This window comes from Molothrus aeneus, chromosome 2, assembly GCF_037042795.1.
Source record: "Molothrus aeneus isolate 106 chromosome 2, BPBGC_Maene_1.0, whole genome shotgun sequence".
Classification (NCBI taxonomy): Eukaryota; Metazoa; Chordata; class Aves; order Passeriformes; family Icteridae; genus Molothrus; species Molothrus aeneus.
This window is the reverse complement of record NC_089647.1, coordinates 101352415-101374368: the sequence shown is the minus strand read 5'-3', so window position 1 is coordinate 101374368 and position 21954 is coordinate 101352415. Positions and strand designations below refer to the sequence as shown.

General features: G+C 40.1%; 1 protein-coding gene across 1 annotated transcript in view; it reads left to right on the top strand.

Annotated features, from left to right (window-relative positions):
- PHKA2 (phosphorylase kinase regulatory subunit alpha 2) overlaps positions 1-21954 on the top strand; it is a 44876-nt gene that overhangs the window by 16217 nt on the left and 6705 nt on the right. Inside the window, exons 13-28 of the mRNA XM_066545404.1 lie at positions 165-243; positions 1674-1808; positions 3607-3716; positions 6180-6324; positions 6795-6873; positions 8312-8475; positions 9115-9288; positions 10420-10508; positions 11626-11759; positions 13277-13433; positions 14902-14981; positions 15205-15283; positions 15407-15536; positions 16118-16219; positions 16815-16933; positions 20757-20924. Coding sequence (XP_066401501.1) covers positions 165-243; positions 1674-1808; positions 3607-3716; positions 6180-6324; positions 6795-6873; positions 8312-8475; positions 9115-9288; positions 10420-10508; positions 11626-11759; positions 13277-13433; positions 14902-14981; positions 15205-15283; positions 15407-15536; positions 16118-16219; positions 16815-16933; positions 20757-20924 — 1944 coding nt within the window. The remainder of the gene's footprint in view (positions 1-164; positions 244-1673; positions 1809-3606; positions 3717-6179; positions 6325-6794; positions 6874-8311; positions 8476-9114; positions 9289-10419; positions 10509-11625; positions 11760-13276; positions 13434-14901; positions 14982-15204; positions 15284-15406; positions 15537-16117; positions 16220-16814; positions 16934-20756; positions 20925-21954) is intronic.

The window sequence follows — 21954 nt, the reverse complement described above, 5'->3', positions numbered from 1 at the left end:
TTTTTATTGAATGTACTACTTTGTGGACAGGGTAGACAAACCAGGCTTTAAGTCTTGGTGTCCTGAAAAAATATGAAAATTGGTTAGGATTTATTCTATATGTCAGAAGCCTTTTGCTTAAATTCTGTTTCCTTACTTTTTTCTTTCTTTTGCATTTGTTTTAGGGATTTCTTGCTGCAGGTGAAATTGATCCCTTAAACAGGAGATTTTCCACAGGATTTAAACCTGATGTTGTGGTACAAGGTGAGGGAATTTCTGTGAACATTCTGTGTGAATTGAATCATGTGGTGGCAAAGTCCCTGTATACAGGAGAGATGAAAGATGTGTTTAAAAATAATGTGGATATTTTTTGCATAGGACATAGATGGTTTGATGACACTGTGAGAAGGAGAAAGAGTTTGTTTGCTTAGCTGCCTTTTTCCAGGAGGGAGGATCAGGTTTAAGGCACTTAAAAAATTGTTAAAATTTTAAGACTTGTCTGGAATTGGAGAGTGGCAAAATTAATCTTGTAGTAAAAAGGAAAATCTTGGCAGTTTCTAGAGAGAAGAAGCAGGACTGAAGGAGATGAATTGGGTTAATCAGGTTTCATGTAGCCCATTTACAGAGGAACCAGAGAGCACTGAGTGAGGAGTATCCCTGTACACAGAGGTGAGGCAGCCAGTTACCAGCTTTTGGCTGCTGCAGGGAGTGGCCTCTTTAGTTTGTGCAAGAGCAGCCAAAACCAGAAATTAAGTAGAGAGCAAACCCCAGCAGTTCAGGTCTTAAAGACTTTTCCAGTGCCTGGACTATGCTGAAAGAGCAACCAGCTCATTTATCAGGAGTAGCCTTTGTCAAGGATCCTGTGACCTGGCCTGGTGCTTGTTTACCCCCTGTTGGTGCCTCATGGGAGTAGCATTTTATTATTTTGAAGTGCTTGATTTCTAATAGAAATAGAAGTGCTCGCTTATTTTTAGCATTCTTTGGCAAGTATTAACAGCACAAAGAATACTGCATTACTGGTCCCAAATCAATAAGCCACTTATCATGGGCAAAACCTCAAGTGGAACAAGAGATGGGTTTTGGGCCTGGATTGTAAATTCCTCTATTAGGGAATTTTTTTTCCTCCCTACCTCTGCCATTTTGTGTCCTCTGAAATATGTATTGCTACACAAGTAACAGCACCTGTTCCCCAGTGACTTGGCTGCATTGTTATACTGTACTGTGTTAAAAGAACAAAGATTTTTCAAGTCATCTTTCCCTTTGTTCTATGGGGGGAAAGTCCTAAAAGAAACTCTTTTCTAAAAGAGATTGTGTGATCCAAACTAGTGGTACTCAAAGAAATCAGAAGCAACTGATTAAGTCCCCAAGAACCTGCTTTAACTTCAGCTTTGACCCTGCTTTGAGCAGGAGGTTTGAGTAGAGACCTCAGAGGACTCTTCTGACCCCTCTGACCACGACTGTTGTCCAAAGTGGACAGGAATAGCAAGAAATACTGAGAAACAGAGAATTAAAATCTGTCAGGTGCCCTATTACAATCCCTTTTGCTTTCATGAATCCATAAATTAAGAAAAAAGTGAGCTCTTCACACCTTTTTAGTTAGCTAAATGCATTTGTTGAGAGGTGACAGCAGAGACAGTCAGCTAAGAAGAGTAGAACATTGGTTTTCACTTGTGTTTTTGTTTTCTGTTACACAGTAACTGTTTTGGCAGAATCTAATCAAATTAAGAATCTGTTGCAAGACCGTGGAATCAATGTTCAGAGCATTGCTGATATCCATCCACTGAGGGTGCAGCCAGCTCGCATCCTCAGCAACCTCTACACCATGCTGGGTAAGTATTTCAACATGGAAGCCTCTCTGCTGCCAGACAAGGTATTTTTTTAAGAAGCTTAACCAACTTAAAACTTCTGTCTTAAATTAGATACTCAAAGAGGTAGAAAAATTACCTCATTAGAAATGGCAAAGAAAATACAAGTTTCCCCGTGCCCTTGGAGTTAGACAAAAACTGACTCTTCATTTGTCCTCCCGAAACTATTTCCACAGAGAAACTGGTTTTTGAAAAAATGCCTGGTAGAACACAGAAGAAAAAATCAAGTATTTTTCTTTTGAGAAGTCATTTGAGTCTGGAAACTGGGCAGTATGATCTTTATCTTCTGAGCAGGCAGTCTGGGACATTTTCTGCTCCAAATCAGGGAAGCTGTGCTGCTATCAGAGCATCTTTGGGCTGTCAGGTTCTTGCTAAAGTTCCTTCCAACCTGGAGCTGAGATAAGCTGCTGAAACTCTCTGTCTCTGTTGCAAACCCAGAAGCCTTTAGGGCTTTTCTAAACACAGGACTTTAAGTACATTCCATTTCCTCAGCAGTGGCTCTCAAGTCCTGTTTTCCTCAGAGCCTGAATTGACTTAAATAAATGCTCCAAAGCTCTGACTGGTTCTAGTTGTTAAGTCTCTTTATAACTTTATAACTTATTCTTGATAATCCTTGATGGAATTATTTGGGTCTTGGTAGAAAGTTTGTTACATGTATTCCTAATTTAACTTAGTTTTACTTCTTCAGGCATGCCAGCAACTCATGATTTAAAACTGTGGATACTGCCTGCTATAAAATAAAATTGAGGTGGGGTGACTCAGCACTGGTAGATTCTTTTGCTGTCTGGATAAGGGGAGCTGTATCCTGCTTCTCTGTCAGTCTGGAGCGTGTTCCCATGGCAATTTGGTTACAGATAATGCTGATGCTGTTCATGGGGTGAACATTTTTTGTTGTGGTGGTTTTTGTTTGTAAGCCTGTTTTTTTTGTTTTAACAGGGAGCTTTTTATGGAATCATTCAAAGTAATGGGGCCTCCAGATAAATTTTAGAAAGTATGCCTTTTACACAGAGAAGCTTCTGTGAAAGAATCTGGCTCTTCATCTCAAAGTTCTTCTAAAAAAATGAAACATTTGCAGGGTTTTGCTGAAGCTTACATTTATTTTATTATAATCCATAATGGCTTTCTTTCACTAGTGGGGGAGTGTGAGTAGGATGATTTGACACATTGTTTTTAACAGTGACTTCCTTGGAAATGTTCACATTAGTATTTTTTCAGGCTGTGGTTGTTTGGTTCTTGTCAGAAAGATCCAAGTCAGCTCCTGGCTGCTGGTGCAAAGGTTGGAGTGTGGATCATTGCTAATAAGCTCTACTGAGAAAAGTGAAGCTTACTGAAGCCTGATGAAAATATTTTGTTGTTTTTAGATGTACTTTGTGTGTTGATTTAGCCTGCAGACGTGAGTTTTTAAGGTCCTATATCTGAAAACACTGGAATTTCTGGGTTATGTTGATAGCTTTGTTTTTTGTAATATCACATCTTCACCTTCTTGGTGGGGAAGATTTGGGTGCTGAGCAATGACTGTAACTATAAGACCATATCCATGACCAGTGAAGCCAAAATTTTAATTTTTAATCCGGCCTTTGAAGGACTCTGGTTATTATATTGCTGCTTGCTACAAAACCAGTTTGTAGTTTGTAGCCTCACCCTCTGTTACTGCTTTTCTGCCTTACTGGTATTAGTGGAGTAGATTTTCCTGTCTAAAGTGGTTATTTTGGAAAAACACAGGAGTTGTTAGTAAAGCTTTTTTTTTCCCTTTCCTTTCCAGGCCGGAACAAGAACATGAAATTAAGTGGCCGACCACACCGGCACATAGGAGTGCTGGGCACCTCCAAGCTCTACGTGATAAGAAATCAAATATTTGCTTTTACCCCTCAGGTAAGCATGTAAAGCTGACAGGAAAATCACTCCTTTCTTAATGGTGAATCATTAGTGAAGCACTTTGCTTTTCCCTGCTGTCATTGTACCTTAGGTAGAACAGGGCTGAAACAGCAGATGGGCTTTACTTTGTTGGGTTTTTAAGAGCATGGGATGATCAGCATGGTAGAACTGCTGATAAATCTCTTTTCAGTCATACAGAGTCTGGTTTCTTTGGCTTCTGGCTTAGGAGAGCACAGTGAATCAATAGTACAGAGTTGTTACTGATCTCTGCCCACACCAACATTCTAATCAATGAAAGAGTTTCTGCAGAAGTATATCACTTAATATATCTTTCTACCAATTGTTTGATGAAAAATTTAGTACCACATAAGTGTGCCAAATACTGTAACCCTTAGGAAGTGAAGGTGTGATCTTTTCATTATGTTGTTGAAGGGGTAGTAATGCTGAGAAATGGATGTTCTGTTTTTTTTTCTCTTTAGTGAATTTTTTCAATGTTGCTGAAAGTTTTGCTCCTCATAGAATCAATGGTTCCTATTGATACATTTAATGAAATGCAACACACTTATTTCAATAGAATTATTTCAGCAGTTGGTACTAGATGGCCAGGGAGTCCCTTGCTCCAAGCATGTACAACTGATGCAGGATAAAGAATGCATCCACCCTTCTAAACAGATGTTTGACTAATGAAGTCTTTAAACTCCAGCTGAAGGCATTCAGTGGACTCTGTAGAAGGCTTCTGTACTGCTTCATAATGTCCAAACAAATCAGATTTACTGCAAAAAATGTAGGTCCTTCCTCATTCTTCCCCATGTCAGTTGGTCACAAGCAGCTGTATAAAATGTTAGTTGTTGTGTTACTTCCCTGTACCAATTTTCACTTTTGTAAATAAGGGAAAAAGTCCTTAGAGATGTGATTTTTTTTTTCAAAATACCTCTTAGTTCACATCTTACTGTGTAAGTAGGAGCCAATATTCCTGCTAAAATCTCGTCATGTATCAAATAAGGATATTTTTAATACTTACTAGGATATTCCAAAATGGCATTTATCTTTACATTAGCAACACAGTAACAATTCCTGTTTATTCAAAGTTTTACTCAAACCTCCATAACATTTTCCATTGTACTTTGAAGCCAGACACTTCCCCTGACTTTTTTTTTGAGGTGGATGGAGTTAATGTTTAATGTCACCTTCCTAAGATTAGCAATTAAATCATCTTGTTGATCTTGACTAGTGTCCACAAAATTTGTGATTTTGTCATTTGTATTTCATTCTCTTTTCTAGTGAAAACATTGATTAGGTGTGGGGCAAAGGCTGACTTCATTCAGATACAGTAATTCTGAAAAAACAGTTAATAACTACCTTCTGAGAACAATTTTAAAAGTAGTTCTGCTTCCTAGGAATTTTTGTCAGCTCACTAGTGTGAGCTGAATTTTGCAGAAGTTGGCAGGTGTCAGCCACTTTCTTATACTTACCATCTGGTTGCTCCAAAGAAGGAAACTGGACTAATCTGTTGAGATTGGTTTTTGACCATTTTACTTTATCATTTTGTAATTATCTTGTCTGTCTCAAATTTGCTTTGTTTTCCTTTGCTTCCACACGCTGGAATTGGACTGACTTTTTAAATAGCTCTTCCTTTTTAAAGGTGTGTTTCCTTGTCTCTGGATTTCTGGGACTTTTTCTTCCTGAATTACCAAAGCTAACTGTGAGTGGCTCAAGGATTGTTTGGGCTAGTTCCTAATTCCTTCTGTGAAAAAATTTCTCAGGACTTTGTCAGTTTGAACTTCCATGTTCTTTATGCACTTACCCCTCCCTAAGGCTTATGGGTTTGCTTAACTTTTGTTGTGGCTGCTCTGACATACTCTCCATTATTTGTCCAGCTTCTTTGGTTCCAGCTCCTGAAGTAGCCACAATAGTCTCTTACTGTGGTTCTTGGCTTCCTGCTGCAGTGGGAGCAGCACTTTGCCATTGCACATTTCATGTGCCTTTTTTCCTCAGGAATTGTCAGCTTTTCTGTGTTCTGCCTGACTTTTGGATGGTTCCCAAGAGATAGGCAGTTACTGGAGACATACAGCTCCCAGTCCCCAGTGTGCACTTAAGCCTGTTTATTGTTTGTTTGTGTTACTATTGTTAGCTTTTTTCCACATTTAGAGTACTTCCATCTTCTAGATCATAGCTCAGTGTAATTGGTCATTGGGAAGATTCTGCCTCATGGCTGTGGTTGCCCAGGTTTTGTTTGTACAGCTTACTTTGATGGTCAGTCTACAGGTGTAAGAAAATGGACTCTTGCACGAGCATGGATTTCTTTGTCACAGTCTGAGGCCTTGTTAATTCAGGTTAATTCAGGTCATTTGTGTTGTGGTCAGGAGTAGCTCATATGGCTTTTGTGAATGATTTAAGGGAAGAAAAAAAAAAAAGAAAACACTAACAACTACCCCTATGATGTCTTTTTCTCTTCTCTAGTTTACTGACCAGCATCACTTCTATCTGGCTCTAGACAATCAGATGATTGTGGAGATGCTCAAGACAGAGCTGGCTTACCTCACTTCTTGCTGGAGGATGACAGGGAGACCAACCTTGACATTTCCCATCACCCACACAATGCTTGGTAAACTTAATTTTCAGTTTCAAGCAGATTACTGCAGGAGGATAGGATGGATGTTGGTTTGAGAGGAGACAGGTAGCAGGATTTTTAACATCAGAAGTACAGTTTAATTTTCTCGTGTTTATGCTGAATTTGGATTACATGGTGATACTTAATTTTGGTTTTCTTATGTTTCTCTTCATATGCTTCAGTCACCAACCATCTCCATGCTATTTCTGTCTAAAGAAATTTAATAGAAATCCCTTTGGAACTTGTCTTGAGTGGGTTGGTGTTTGTCTTTAGAACTTATCCAGGGGTTGTGTTTTGTTTGCTTGTTTGTCTAGGATTTTTGAATAAGCTAGTATTGATAGCAATTGTGGGTTCTGCTTAAAATTTGCCTGATTTACATTGTAGACAACACCCAGTAATACACTGTATTTGGATGAGATAATTTAAGAATGTGTTGACGAGCTTCTTCCATTATTCTTTCTTAGTTGATGATGGTACTGACATTCATCCAGCAGTTCTTGCCACAATAAGAAAATTAGAAGATGGTTATTTTGGAGGTGCAAGGTAATGTCAGAATACCCAAATTATTATCTCTGTGATTTTTAAAATTAAATCCTGTAAAAGTCTCAGTTTTGTACTTGTGATAGTGCACAGACTTTGTACTAGAATACTGTAGAGAAGGAGGTTTCAGCTTTAATTATTATGTGGCAATCAAATGGTAGCTGGGCCTCGGGTGCAATGGAAAAGATCTGTCTCCCAAAAAGTGTACCATCTCTGACTGCCATTAATGGTTAAAGAAAACAGACATCAAATCTTTGGAAATATGAAATCTTTGAAATATGAAATCTTTGAAATATGAATCTGGTTGGTCTTCTGTTATTAAAAAGTAAATTACTTTCACAGTTACTGGACATGTTTTAAACATTGATTGCATGTAGTACTTGTAAGCTGGAGTGTTCCATTCATCTGTGTGTAAAATATGATGCCACAGTATCTCCCTATTCTGTTTCTGCTTTCCCTCTCAATCAGTATCTTCCTTTGACAATCAAATCTTGTCATGGTTTAACTCCAGTCAACAACTCAGCCCCACGTGGCCACTCACCCTCACGCCCCTTAGTGGGACTGGGGAGAGAATTGAAAGAATACAAGTGGGAAAACTTGTGAGCTGTGATAAAGAGAGTTTAGTAAGTAGAGCAAAAACCACATATGCAGCAAAGCAAATGGGAAATTCATTCACCACTTTCCATGGGCAGTTGTTCAACCATCTTCAGGAAAGTTTTACTCCATCAAATGTAACTATGGCTTGGGAAGACAAACTTGTGTATCCCTGAGCATCTTCCTTCATCATTTTTCCCCCAGCTTAATAAGCTGAGCATGACACCCTATGGTATGGATGTCCCTGTGGTCAGCAGGGGTCAGCTGTCTGGCTGTGTCCCCTCCCAGCATCTTGTGCATCCCCCAGGCTGTGCTGGTGGGGTGAGAAGCAGGAAAGGCTGGGATGCTGTGTAAGCCCTGCTTAGCAGTAACTAATACATCCCTGTGTTATCAGCACAAATCCAAAGCATAGCCCCATCATTCAGTCTTATCCCTAAAACCAGCACAGATGGTTTAGCAGCCCCCAGTTCTGTGAAAAGACACATTCATGGGGCCTTCTCAGCCCCAGTTTCTTATGCATTATCCTTGGAGCTCAGGTCCTTGGAGTTCAGGGTCTCTCTTCATATGAACATACAGCACCCTGCATAATTAGTCTTTGAGTTAGGCCTATTACCATAGCACTGTTAAAATCAATTAGTACCTAGAGCAGTAAGTACCCAGCTGGATGTGCAACTGTTGTTTTCCTTTTTTATTTTTCAGTGTCAGTTTCTGTGGCTTTACAGTTGCCAAAGGTGGATTGAACAGTAGGTTTCATAAATTTTGGAAGAGCTGTTGAAAGCTAGGTGAGCATTAATCAGTATCAGAATGGTGGATGTTAATGCTCTTTGGCATGTGTCCCCTTTTGCAGGGTGAAGATAGGCAAGCTATCAGAATTTCTTACCACCTCTTTCCATACATATCTGAGCTTCCTGGATCCAGATTGTGACCTAAAACTGTTTGATGACCGTAATGACAACTGTAATAGTCCTGACAGTGAATATGGAGACTACCCAGCAGATTTCTGTGAAAAAGGTAGTAGTGTTTTTTCACTTGGTATTTTTTTCTCTGTCAAGTTCTATCAGCAGAGCCTGGCTTTGCCTACAGGGCAGAGTCTGCTCTGTGCACAGCTGATGGTCATTTGGTTTTCTTGTGCATCCACCTGAGGACAGGAGAAGGAGTTCATGTGTGTTCTTCCTGCATTTGTAGTGTGGCATTGACTGGCAACTGCTACAGCAAAGCTGAGTCTGGAGAGTCAGCAGGTGGGGAGGTGTGGAAGAGGTTAGAGGGAAAAGGACTGTGAAGAGTCATGTACAAGAGCTTGTGTGGAAGGGATTATAGAATCTTAGAATCATACAAGTTGGAAGAGACTTTTACAGTCATCAAGTCCAGCTGTGTTCTCTGATCTACCAGCAAAATAAAAACCCCTTTTGATTCCTTTCACAGGCAAAACTAGCTTCTAAATGTGTTTTCAGTGTCAAAAATGTTTTTTTTTTCTTTTGTTTCCAATTTTTTTGGCTTAAAAAATCTCTTCCTTACACTATTTTTGCATATTTGAGTGCCCTTATAAATAAGCAATAATATAGTGGTGTGTTTGAATAAGAAAGTGATGATGGTAAATAGTGATTTTTTTACCTTTAAGAAACCTTTATTTTTTTATGAATGTTACACTAGATAGCCAGGATGAGCTGGATCAGTATATAAATGATGTCCTGCAGAGCACAGCCCTGAAGTCATACCTGCCTCCAACTTCAAAGACAACAACTGAACCTCCTGTGTTCAGTGCAAATCATTCCACAGAAGAGATACTGTCAATAATGGCCAAGACAAAGGGCTTGGAAGTTCCAGGTATTTCTCCCTATTGTTTATTTAGTGATAATAATTTAAAAACCTGGTTTGGCTGCTACAAGGGGTAAGTTCAAGTATTTAAAAATTATACCTTTTGACATACTTGTGCCACTAGTTCTTTCCTTATAGAAAAGAAACAAGAAATTCCTTAACAAGTAAGAATGACTAAAGTTGTTGCTGTCTTGTTCCCCCAGTATCCCGTGCCAAGGTGTATACACAGAAATCCTGCAATGAAATGTAACATTTAATCAAAATTAATGTTATGGAAGCTGCTACAGCTTCTTAGTTGGATAGAATTTTAGGACCCAAATCAGTTAATTAATTGTTTTGTCTTTGCTTATAAAGGCAGACAAAATGTACTTTTAATTTTAATAAAGTTGCTGTGAAATGAAATGTTTCAATACAAGAAAAACATAAATACTCACATGTACTTTCTAAATTTGTAAGAACAAATGGAGTGGAGAGGGAGCACAGTCTTTCTAACTATTCTACATTACTGATAGCCTGATTGGAGGATATACACCAAAAGAAGACTTTGGCTGAATTTGTAAATAGATTCAGACATATGCATTGTTTTATATGCAGATATGTAGTATTCAATGCCCTGGTCAATGGAAGACTTCCCTTAACTTCAGTGTAAATTAATAATTTCCAAGCTTTTCTGTTAGGTTTTTCTGTCATCTTTCATGTGCCACATCATCTGATCCTCCATTGAATTCAGCATATGAAGGTAACAGAGCATTATCCTGCATTTAGCATTACAATTTTAATTATGAAGTCTTAGGCCATTTTCTCCACTCATTTCCTGTTGAAATGTTTAAAACACTTGGCAGAGTCGGGTCATTTTGCTGCAGGATTTTGGAGTCACAGGCCAAATAAGAGGTGTCAGTTGAGTATGTAGCTCCTGAGCCTTTGACATGCTGAAATCAGAAGCTCTCAGAGCAAACCTGCAAGGAGACAAAGTTCAGAACATGAGCTTGTCTCAGTTCCATGCACAGCATCTCAGAAGCACTGCCTCTGTATTTTGACTCTTGGAGGTATTTTTGTTGTTTTTACCTAGTCAAGCTGCCTTATGTAGGTGTTTTTGATTTTCATGTAACTGAAACAGTCATTTTTTTCTTTGCTTTCCAGCTGTGTCTATGTCTCTTCCCACTAAAGTTCTGAACACACACCGAAAGTCTCTGAATCTTGTTGATAATCCTCATTTCTTTGGGACAAAGGTAAAGTGTGGGAATTTTTATGCTGTTTGTGGGTTTAGGATGCAATGCTGTAGCCTTTCCTCGTATTTTCCTTCCAAACCCTATGCCAGGTCTCATTTTTCTTCAGAGACAAGCCATTCTGTCCAAGGCACTCCCTTGTTTTGGAAATTATTTTTTTGGCTGGATGAAGGTTTTTTAGTCAAATAGACACTATCAAGTGGAAAGTTTTTAATTGAATGTGCAAAACAGAAAAGAACATAATGATTGCTTTATTTTTAAAAGCCAAAAGTTAAGTCATTGTCTTTAGTTCTAGCTGAACACAAGGGGAAGGACAGGATGTTCACAGGCTTTAGAGATGTTTTCCAAGAAATGCTGCTTATAGTAACATCTGGGCAAGAGGGAATGTGTGAATGTCCTTAGGGCACCAGCCAAATCCCACCTCAAGGCATGAAGATGGGGTTGTGCTGGGCACTTGTTTTGTCTTGGTATATGTGGCCAGATGCTGAGAATGGCTAAAAGAGCTTGTATCCTCCCTCCTGAGGGATTCTGCTCTGCACAAGGCTCTGTTTGTGGAAATGGTATTTTAGGATTATATAAACTGCTGAACAGCTTGTTAAAACAAAACTTCTTTTCATCCAAGAATTCAGCATAAGATTACATCCATCATCTGATTAATTATCATTTTATTTTCATAACCTTTTAAAATTTATAATGGCAATATTTGCATTCATAAAGAACCACTTATATACAGGTTAGAGATGGAACTCAAAAAGCTCTAAATTATTTCTACAAAAGAAGAATACTATCTTTCTACTTTTCTCTTTACAAGTAACATAAGATGACAGGAAAAGTATGCAGATGAAAGTACGCAGTATCCAGATTTCTTTGTTTTGTCAAAAAAGAAAAATAGATACAAGGTTCCATTCTGGGGGTTGTGTTTCTTGGGGTTAGTCTCCTTTCTGTGCCTGCAGTACCCTGGCAAGAACTAAGTGATGTGTCTGTATTTCAAGTGCAGAGCTTTGTTGCAAGACTGTTGTGATTTTTTTAATGACATTTTAATTGAAGTTACAGGAAGTTACAGATCTGCTACTTTTTTCAAGGTCATGTCTTGTGATTTTTCATCCATCTTTGTTATCAGGACCATGAAAATGTTTTGCACTTACCTAAAGATGGTCATGGTGATTTGGATTGCAGGAAGCTTGTTGATCAGCTGAAGGAATGTCCAACACTCCATGATCAAGCAGATATCTTGTACATCTTGCATATACTCAAGTAAGCTGCCTGAGTGTGAACTTCAGCATCTTTAAGTTTGGTCACAGCTATCTGATTATTTTCGTGCAAAAGGTCTCCACTGTTCAGGTTGTGTTTTGTGAGGGGACAGTGGAAATATTTTGTGCTTTAACAAGCATATTTTCAGTTAGTTTGATTACAGAAATTATTTGGATACAAAAGAAGACTTGTGCTAATTCTAGAGTTGATTGGCTCACAGTTACAAGTACATAAAGTCTCCAGGGCTCACAAATTAGATGCACAAATGCTTTCCATGTATGAGAACACACTCTGCTATATTTGTGGCACTCCATTTGATGTTCACAAAGATTTGGTGTGATTTTCATACACAAGAATGAAAGTGGAGGGAAAATTCATCTTGTCATTTTCTAACTAAAGGCAAAATGCAATTTTAATGAGTGTTCACAATTTTTCCCTTTTTCATCTGAAATCCCTTTTCACATTTAAGTATACAACTGGCTAAAATTTGGTACTTTTAAAACATTCTTGGAAGCAGTCTGGACCCATCTGCTGGAGTTAGTAAACACCTGCTATTTAATGTGTTTGATGGGAACAAAGTGCAAGTAGAAACAACAGAATAATCTTCTGAAGTGTATTTATTGAGCTTTTTTTTTTCCTATGCAGGACAATACTGCTGGAACCTGTCAGGTAGTTAGCTTTTGGTGCAAAGACAAGTATGTGTTAATCACAGATGGTCTTCCCTACTGCTACAAAGACTGCATTTTTGTTTATTTTAGTCTGTCTCCTGTGTGGACATCTTTGATCTTCTTGATTTCCCAAGCAAAATGTTTAGCATCCTCTCTTAAAGAGTAAAGGAAATCCTATAAAAAATATGTTTAGTTGCTTAACTGCATGTAACACCAGTAATTTCATCAAGGAGACTCTGTTGAGCAGGCAGATGGACCTCTGGTGGACTCTGTCAGCAGGAGTTGAAAAGTCATTCTGTAACAGTTCAGAACATTACCAAAGAAAAGCCATAATGCAGTGAATTTCAAAAGCAAACTTCAAAAGTGAATTTCAAAGGAGAAGAAGAGAAATCTCCTTTGCTTTTTTCAGTAATGGCATAAGCAACACAGAAGTTTGGTTAATAGCTAAGAAAGAGGAATGGCTAAAAAATCCCCCTGAAGGATCTGGAAAATGGGTGTAGTCTTCAGCAGCACTGAAGATAATGTTGAATTCTGCTCTGACAAAGCACTACCTGGAGTGTTCCTGCAGCAAACTGTCCGTGTGAATGCTCAGTTTAAAGTCTAGTAGGAAATCCTTCAGGTAGTTCCTTTTCAAGGTGCTGGCTCACAGCTGAGTGAGTGCTCAAGTCAGTGTGAAAGTTCCTGGTATCAAGAGGATTTTGTCCACATAGAGTCAGTCTGTGGTGAAGGCACAGGTGTCCCATTTGGTATTTAATTCTGTCACCAACGTGAGCAAAGCAGTCGAAATCCAGCCGTGGGGTAAAGTTCAGCGTTGTGCCTGATGACAATTACCTCCTGTTTGTTTTGTGGCAGAGGTGCTGACTGGGACACAGAGCTGGATGGACAGTATGGTGTCACTGTTCACTGCCTCCTCAATGAGCTCTACAGAAAGGCAGGCCTCAATCAGGAATGGGGCTTAATCCGCTACATTTCTGGCATACTCAAAAAGAGGGTTGAAGTCCTGGCTGAGGTATGAAATACAAATAATCCTGGTTCAGCTTCCTGCCTGGGAACAGAGACTAAACTACCAGTTTGCTGTTGGGGTTTGTGCTTATCCTTCTGGTTTTACTTTGCAGCATACATAGTGCAGCATTTTAAATTAAATATTGGTTGTTTTTCTGATCTAGAGTCTTACTACATCTTTATCTTTCATCTGTACTGCAAACTGTGCTAATGTTGGCATGGACCGAGAATATCACACTGTAAATAGTTGTGAAGGCTTCATTTCATCTCTGTTAATTGGAGAAGCTTAATTGTGTGCTTTGAATGCTGCAGTTATCCCTGGTAATTGTCTATTGCTGTTGTGATGGTATGAACACTTTCAGAACACTACTGTGTCAGGGTGCTAGTGATGACACAAAAACATGTTCTCCCCATTTCCATCCCCTTGGGTCAACAGTCTGCCTTATGAGTGGATGTTTGGAACCATTTAAATACCCATGACTATTAAGTGGTAACAGGAAAAATCCACTATTAAGAGTACAGACATGATTTTGATCATTACAAAAAGGTTTCCTCTCAAGTATTCTAAAAGCACATGTTTAATTTTCTAGTAATCCCTTGCATATTTCTGAGGGGCTTTTTCTGGAACTCCTGGCCATTTTCAAGGGTCTGTGTTACATCTAGGATGCCTTGTTTTAGTGACAGTCCTGTGTGTGGGGAGCAGTTTGTGATAATCACTGTGCATGGTACTTCATTAAGCACAGAACTTTTTGCCTTCTCAAGACACAATGGACGAGCAGTAAGACATGCTCACAAAAAGCCATGTCTGATAACTTGAAAAGGACAAAGAACTGGGGAGGAGGAATAGAGATTATCTGTTTTCTTCCATGTTAAGGGAGTAAAAATAGACTCTTCAAAATCAGAGCAACACTGCTCTGTGATGTTTTTTGATTCAGGATACTAAAACAGGTAAACTGAACATCCACTTTTAAAGGAGGTCAATATGAAAGAGTAAACACTGTGGTACTGGGGAAAGTACCTATTTCAGAATATATCAGGAATGTGATGCAGTATGCTGGGTGTTTGTTTTAGGAGATATGTTAGTACACAGGATTTTTTTAATTAATGCTGCCAAACTTTTCATTGATTAAAAATAGTATTTTCTTAAATAAAGAACAAAACTTTATCATATGATAAAAGATGAAAGCCTTTATTGATCTGCCAGCCCCACTAGAGTTACTAATCTTATCATTATGCTGCTGATTTCACTGAGCAGGGAAACAGGCTACTTTCAAACTCTCATAACCCTGTTGACCTCAGGAGATCTTTGGCAACTATTTAACAGCATTCTGCTGGATTTGCGTGTCTGGTAATTAATAGAAATGCATTTAAATATTGATAAAGAAATTGAATTAATTTGATTTGGTGAATTAAAAGCCATATCACTTCCACATGGCACAGAGAAAGGTCTCTTGCTTTTTGTTCCCTTATGACAGGCATGCACAGACCTTCTGTCACACCACAAGCAACTTACAGTGGGCCTGCCACCAGAACCGCGTGAGAAAATCATTACCACGTAAGTTGGAGCTCTGCCTTGGGCTCAGGCTGCCCTTCATCTTCCTGCTGATACCTTTCTGCTGCTATAATCTTCTTTTAAACCTTACTCCTTGCCCTCAAAGGGATTTGCAGCCACCCAGGTAGAATTGTAGGCACCTTTGTTCTGGGTGATTTGATGCCAGTGAAGAATTTAACAGCTGGTTGTGCTAAGTCACTGCTACCTGTGGTTTGACTTCTTGCAGCCCTCTGCCCCCTGAGGAGCTCACAGATCTCATTTATGAAGCCAGTGGCCAAGACATCAGCATTGCAGTCCTGACACAGGTATGCAGCCTGTGCCAAAAGGCTTCTTGGACTGTGCCCAGTGCTGTGCCAGTGTTTGCTCTGAGGCATGGAAAGCCATGAGGACCCACTCTGACAGGTGCCTTTCTGGATCTATGCTTACAGGAGATAATTATGTACCTGGCCATGTACGTCCGCTCCCAGCCCAGCCTTTTTGTGGAGATGCTCCGGCTCCGCATTGGTCTGATAATCCAGGTGATGGCCACTGAGCTGGCACGGAGTCTCAAATGCTCAGGTAGGAAGCAGCTTCATTGTAAGGGTACTTACAGTATCATTTTTGCTTCACCCTTTGTGGTTGATCTTTTCATTGATATGTATTAATTCCTTCTATTAACCTCTTAGTTCATATGTGCAGTTACAAACCTTGAAAATCCCTTTTTTTTTATTTAATGGAAGATTTCTCTCCCACCAGCACCCAGTTATTCAAAGAATATCAGAGGATATTCTTTATGGAATACTCTATCTCTGGAATTTAGGTGCACCTGTCTGTTGGGAGATGGCTGTCATACCTTTCCAAGTGATCTTGTTCTGTAAGGGAGCAACTGCTTTCTCATCATGAGCTTCAGTGAAATTTTGTACAAGATAGGACATAATAAAGATTAATGCAATTAATGTTATTTCTGTGGAGTGTTTGTTGTTTAGTCCTGAAATATATTTTCTATGAAATGTGCCTACATATTAATTTTATTAGAGGAAGGGCTAGCGAAAGAGTTCAATGTGATTGGACTTCATTCACAGTTTCCTTAGCTGGCTTTATAGCTTGTTGTCTTCCCAGTGACATTTGTCATTCTGTTTTCCTTTCTTTTGTTTAACTAGGTGAAGAAGCTTCAGAGAGCTTGATGAATCTAAGCCCCTTTGATATGAAAAGTCTCCTACATCATATTCTCAGTGGGAAAGAGTTTGGAGTGGAAAGAAGCTGTAAGTTGTTCATTTTTATATGTTAAGTTAGATTGCCTTACAAGTGGGGATCTATGTAAAATAAAGGTACAGGTAATGTATTAATCATGAGTGACCAGTACACGTGTATGTCTGCTGTGAAATAAACAAAACACATATGGTGGAAGCTATCCTGCCCTGAAATAAGGTTGTATCAAGTTTTCAGTAATAGGAAGGCAAACTTTTAAAATGAAGACATTTTATGGAACTAGAACAAAAGCCATTAAAAAGTCATATCTAACCTGCCTTCAAGAATCATGTTTTTGATGCCCACATATTCCTGACTGGCCCATCAGCTGTCTCCGGGGCTCTTCTGTAGACCCTCAGAGACTCGTTGCAATCTTGACTAAATTTACAATTGCTCGCTGTCTTGGAAAATCAATTTCTGGATATCCAAGAATGGATTGAGGCCCCTTACTTGATACAATCAGATTTGAACTCTTGATGTATTTCTGTGAAAGGATGCTGTCACCAAGAGCATTGCACATTTCTAAAATGATTTGTGTTTACTTCTTAGATAGAATTGAATCTATTTTTCTACCCCTAGAATGTTAAAAATGTCCATTTGCTTCTTCAGTGCGACCTGTAGATTCTTCTTCATCCAGCCCTGCAATTTCTATTCATGAGATGGGGCATTCTGGAGCAACCAAAACAGAAAGAAGTGGTATTACTAAATTGAAGAGTGAGATGAAGCAGGTGAGGGTTTTCTGTCAATGCTCATCAGAAAATAGAGCTGGTCTGGAACTGTGGTATGTCAGGCTTTATTCCTGCTAAATAACAGAAATTTCCAAAATTGCTTTGATTTTAAAACTGATCACTAAATAGAAGGCAGTTAAGGGATGTTTCCTCCAAAAATGTTCTTCCTCTTTTGTTCTTGTTTCACATGCTGAATGTAGAAGAACTTGAACAAACTGTAATGCATTCATGGCGTACACTGTAAAAACAGCTCTTCTATCATGTTTAGCTAAGGGAAAGTCAGATGAACAAAGAAGCTTTTATACAGTGTTTGTTCTTGTTCTTGGCCCAAGTGGCAAAACTGGACCACATGCCTTTTGGAAAAGATCCATGTGGAAAAGGAATCTTGTTTTGTTTTCTTCAGGTTCTGTTTCTTGAGGAATGGAGGATGATTACTGCTAGAATTTATACATACATATTCAAGTCCAATAGTTTAAATTATACTTCAACTGAGTATATGGAGAGATCACAAAAAACACAACCAAAATACTCTGAATGAATGTGACTGATGGTTTTATTATGAGTGATTTGATTTCTCTATTTTGCGTCTCTATCAGATATAATTTTCTTTTGCTTAAAATAAATAGGAAGGTAGTGGTCAAATAAAATACATTTGTAAGAATGGTTTTATTTTTCCTCATGGGTTATTCAAACTAGGGGGAGAAGGCACCAAGAGACCTTATTGCAGCCTTGAAATATATAAAGGAGGCTTAAAGGAAAGATGAAGAGATGCTTTTTGCCAAGGCCTGTAGTGACAGGATAAGGGGCAACAGTTTGAAACGGAAGGGGTGGTTTTAGATCAGATGCAAGGACACTTTTTTAATGAAGGGAGAGAGGCAGTGGAACAGATTGCCCAATGAAGTTGTGGATGCCCTGTCCCTGGAAATGTATAAGGTCAGATTGGATGGGGCTTTAAGCAGCCTCCTCTAAGGAAATATTTGATGTTTTCCTTTGATTGATGAAACAGATTGAATAAACCTTCAGAAAGGAGTGGCATTTTTCCATGGTCTTAACATGAAGCATTTGCTGGTGGCAGTAAATGATCAGTTAATGATTCTTCATGGGGCATGGTCAGGCAGGGAAGCAGAGACCCCAGACCTGGTTGCTGTGTTTGAGCTGTGCCACTGCTGCAGCATCATCATGGTTGTGGGGGAGGCTATGAAGGTGCTGCCGACTGTGCTGCACTGGCCCCGAGGTGGCCTTGGAGGTCAGTCTGAGCAGGGCTCCCAGTCAAAGGGAGGTGGCTGGAATCGGGGCCTTTCCAGGAAGGAGGAGGGACAAAGCACTAGATGGCAGCATTATTTTGTTTGAAATACAGAGGTGGGCCTGAGCTGGAATACTTGGACCTCTCTTGACATTAGGAACATAGTTCCTTTGTTGGTTCACATTCCACGGAAACTTGGTATTTTGCACAGAGGAGGAGTCGGCTGGGTTTATTTTTGTACCCCCCTCACTTTGCCCTTCCTGCTGCTTCCTGCCACATCTCACTGCATTCTCTGAATAATTGACTAGCAGCTCATGTAGTGACACTTTAGCAGGAGGTGGGGTGGTGCAGAATACACTTTGTTGTTGCAAGGAATATTTCAAGTACTTGTACTAACATCTCTGGAGTGTTGAGCAAATGCAGCTCCCTCTTTTGTGGCTGCTCTTTCTTCGGTCAGAACCATTAACACTGAATGTGAAAGCATGGCTTGGGGTGGGCAATTAGAGGAAAGTGCTTAAAGTCTGAGGTGCTGCATCCACATTTCAGCAAAAAATTTGCCTTGCAGCTTTTTGTTTACTGCTGCCCATCCAGCTGGCAGCCTGCTATTTCTCCAGCAAGATGACCTCATGCAAAGAGAAGCTGGTGGCATTGCAACAAATGGGGCATGGAAGTAGGGAGCTCAGTTTTTACCTCAGCCCCAAGCTACAGGGAGCTTTTGCTTGCGTCTTAAACTGGTGGTTTGTGCTGGGCACGCTGGGAGCTCCATGGGTGACATGGGCTGCCAAACAGGCTCCTGGCACGGTGGGCTCTGCCTCATGGTGACCCTGGGAATCAGCAGCAGCTGCCCTGGTATCAGCTGAAGTGCAGCACTGCACGAGGCCAGGGGTTGCTGCAGTTTTTCCCTGAGTACCTGAGGTTGTTCTGTATGTCTTGTCTTTGCACCTGTGTGTTACCTGACCTTGTCTGTGTTCTGTTCTCCTGCCTGTCTGACGTTGGTGTCTGGTTTTGTTTTGTAGTTCTTTCATGAGGGGCACTCCATGTCCAGCAGCATGTTTGCTTCCACGGTAAAACACCACCTGTAGCTCTGCACCTGCTCTTCACCCTGTGTGTTTGTGTGTAAGGGTCTTGGTTCTAGACACCTCTTCTGTCTTCTCCTGCCTAAAACCTTGTTTTCAAACCCTACCTCTTTGTCTTGTCTCCATTGGGAACCAATTCTTATAAGTAATGTCCTAATAGAAGTTGAGTCTCACATTTAGATCCACTTAGTTCTTCTGAAGCTTAAGCAGTTGTAGCAGATAAAGTACTACAGCAGATTTAGGTACCTGATAGTGGATTGTTACAGGTGTCTTCAGCATGTAAAAGTAATGCAGTGTTGATTTATGCTGACAGCCTCTGGACAGTGGGGAGCCCAGAATAGCTTCCAGTTGCTGAGATAGGGGTTGCATGGGTATCTCTTCAAGAAGTCATCTTCTTTCAAGGCAGAGAACTGTAGCTCTTCTTAAGCTCTCACTGGCTGCCTCTTCAGACTTACTGTCAGTGGCACACCTCCCAAATGCCCTAAAAACACAGCTACAGGAAGTTCTGTCTGTCACGGTCAGTTGGCAGGGCAAAGGAACAGCAAACATTGGAACATCAAAGGAACACCATGTCTGCCTCATGGACACTAGTAGCAATGGAAATGAACTGTTTGCTGATGGGGACTTTTTTGCAGAACTTGGCTATGTAGAGTCTACGAGCCTGCACTTTCCAAACATGCAGTTTGCAGTCATTTTCCTCCTTCCCCATTACATTGCTCAGGTAGCTTCTTATTTGGAGATAAGGGGATTTAAGATGGCACTTTCAGTGAAGTCCTTTCTGGGCTGAAAGTAATAGATGTCAAAAAGGAAGGAGAACACAGAAGAGTACAGTCTCTGTGAATGCAAGGAATGGGCAGACTGTGTGTGTGAAAATCACAACAGCAATTTGGTGGTATTGCCCCAAGTTTGAAAATTACCTGCTGCCTAACTTAGTGTTCAGACCTGGTAGAGTAAAATAATAAAGCAACAAAGGTAATAAAGGAAACAAGACTAATACTTACAGAGAGGCAGGCATGATGATTTTGTGGCTTCATTAAGTCAATTTTTAATCTACTTACTTTAATGGAGCTTTTGCATGAGGGCCTCTCTTGCTGGACTTATGAATCCTTTGATACTTTTACAGCACTGAGCCCCATGTCCAAGTGAATGGGACCTACCTGCAGATCCCCCCACCTTGCACACCAGTGACACTGCCCTGGAGGCAAGTTGGGCTTGTTAAAATAGTCAGATGTTGCATTAAACCAAGCAGTGAAGCTGACTGGGTTATGCCACGTTGAAGTGCTTGCCTGTTTTGTTGAGAAATGATGGAAGTACTTGAGAAATTAAGCTTGTTGCAAAGGGGAGAGATGGGGGTGAAGGATCAGTCCCACCCCATCATCCTGTATGACACCAAGGCCTGTATTTTTCCTTGGTTTCAAGGTAGCATTAGAACAGAAATGTATTGGCCAGGAGTGGCACTTGGGATAGTAGAAAGCAACTAACCAAAGCTTTAATGTCCTTACAGAGGGGCAGTACTCCATCCTCTCCCACCAGTTCTTCTCCAACTGGCTCCAGTGGGGACATGAGCTGGGGTGACAGAAAAGGGCAGTGGCTGCGCAGAAGAAGGCTGGATGGTGCTATTAACAGAGTTCCTGTTGGCTTTTATGAGAAAGTGTGGAAGATCCTTCAGAAGGTAAGCTGGATGCTGTGGAGGAAGCAAACAAGCTGTAACTCAGGAAGGTGGTGGTCCAGGGGTGGCATCTTGCCAGGAGTAGAAGTTGGTTGACAGGTGGAAACCAGAATGGCTGGTAGAGGGGTGTCTCTTGAACATGAAAGGGTTCCATTAACACAAGCTCATGTGTTTCTTTGAAAGTGTGTTTTTCTCTGAAACCATCAATGCTGAATTTGGCTGAATGACTCTGTTCCACTGCTGCCTGTTGTGCATGCCCTGGGCTAATGTACATTGTCAGTGCACCTAAAGGACACTGCACTGCAATGCAGCTCTGTGCTTCAGGCCAGAAAGGCTGTAAGAAATGAAGTAGGAAACTGCTCTAACTCTTCCAGAATATACTGAGACCTCTTGCTGGATCTTCTTAGCTGTATGGCATTCTTACCCTTTTTTGTTTGGTTGGTTTTAAGTGAAAAGTAAGTCCTTGCCAGCTCCTTGGATATCAGGGGTATAGAAATGTAAAGAAAAAAAAAAAAGCAACTCTCCAGGAAAAAGGAGAGAGGAATTACAAATTTTAACTTATTTTAAAGTGATTATGCACCTGTTTTTCTGCTTTGCTGGATACAGGCCAGTATTTGGCACCTTGCAGCACTGAGCTGTTCATGCTTGCTTAGTTGGGAAAAGAGTGCATCACCAATTTAGGCTGGTTTGTCCTTCTAAAAATCCCTTACACTGAAGCTGTTAGTGTTGATGTCAGCCAAGACAAATCATATATGACCTCTTGGCTATTTACTAATAGGATCTTCCAGCAGAGTGAGCATCACTTCTGACCTAATGTAATAGCTGGAAGTAATTGTATGTTTTTTCTGGCTGTTAAAATGAATTATGCTTATCTTCAATATTTCATTCTTAAAATCTTTTTGATTTTAAAATCTGTCTCCTCTTCTTGGTATGTTTCTATTCTATACCTCACATACCCAGATGTGTCCCTCTTTAACCTGCCTTCTCACCATTAAGGTTCTGTCATTGTTTCCTTTATACCACTTGTTATTTC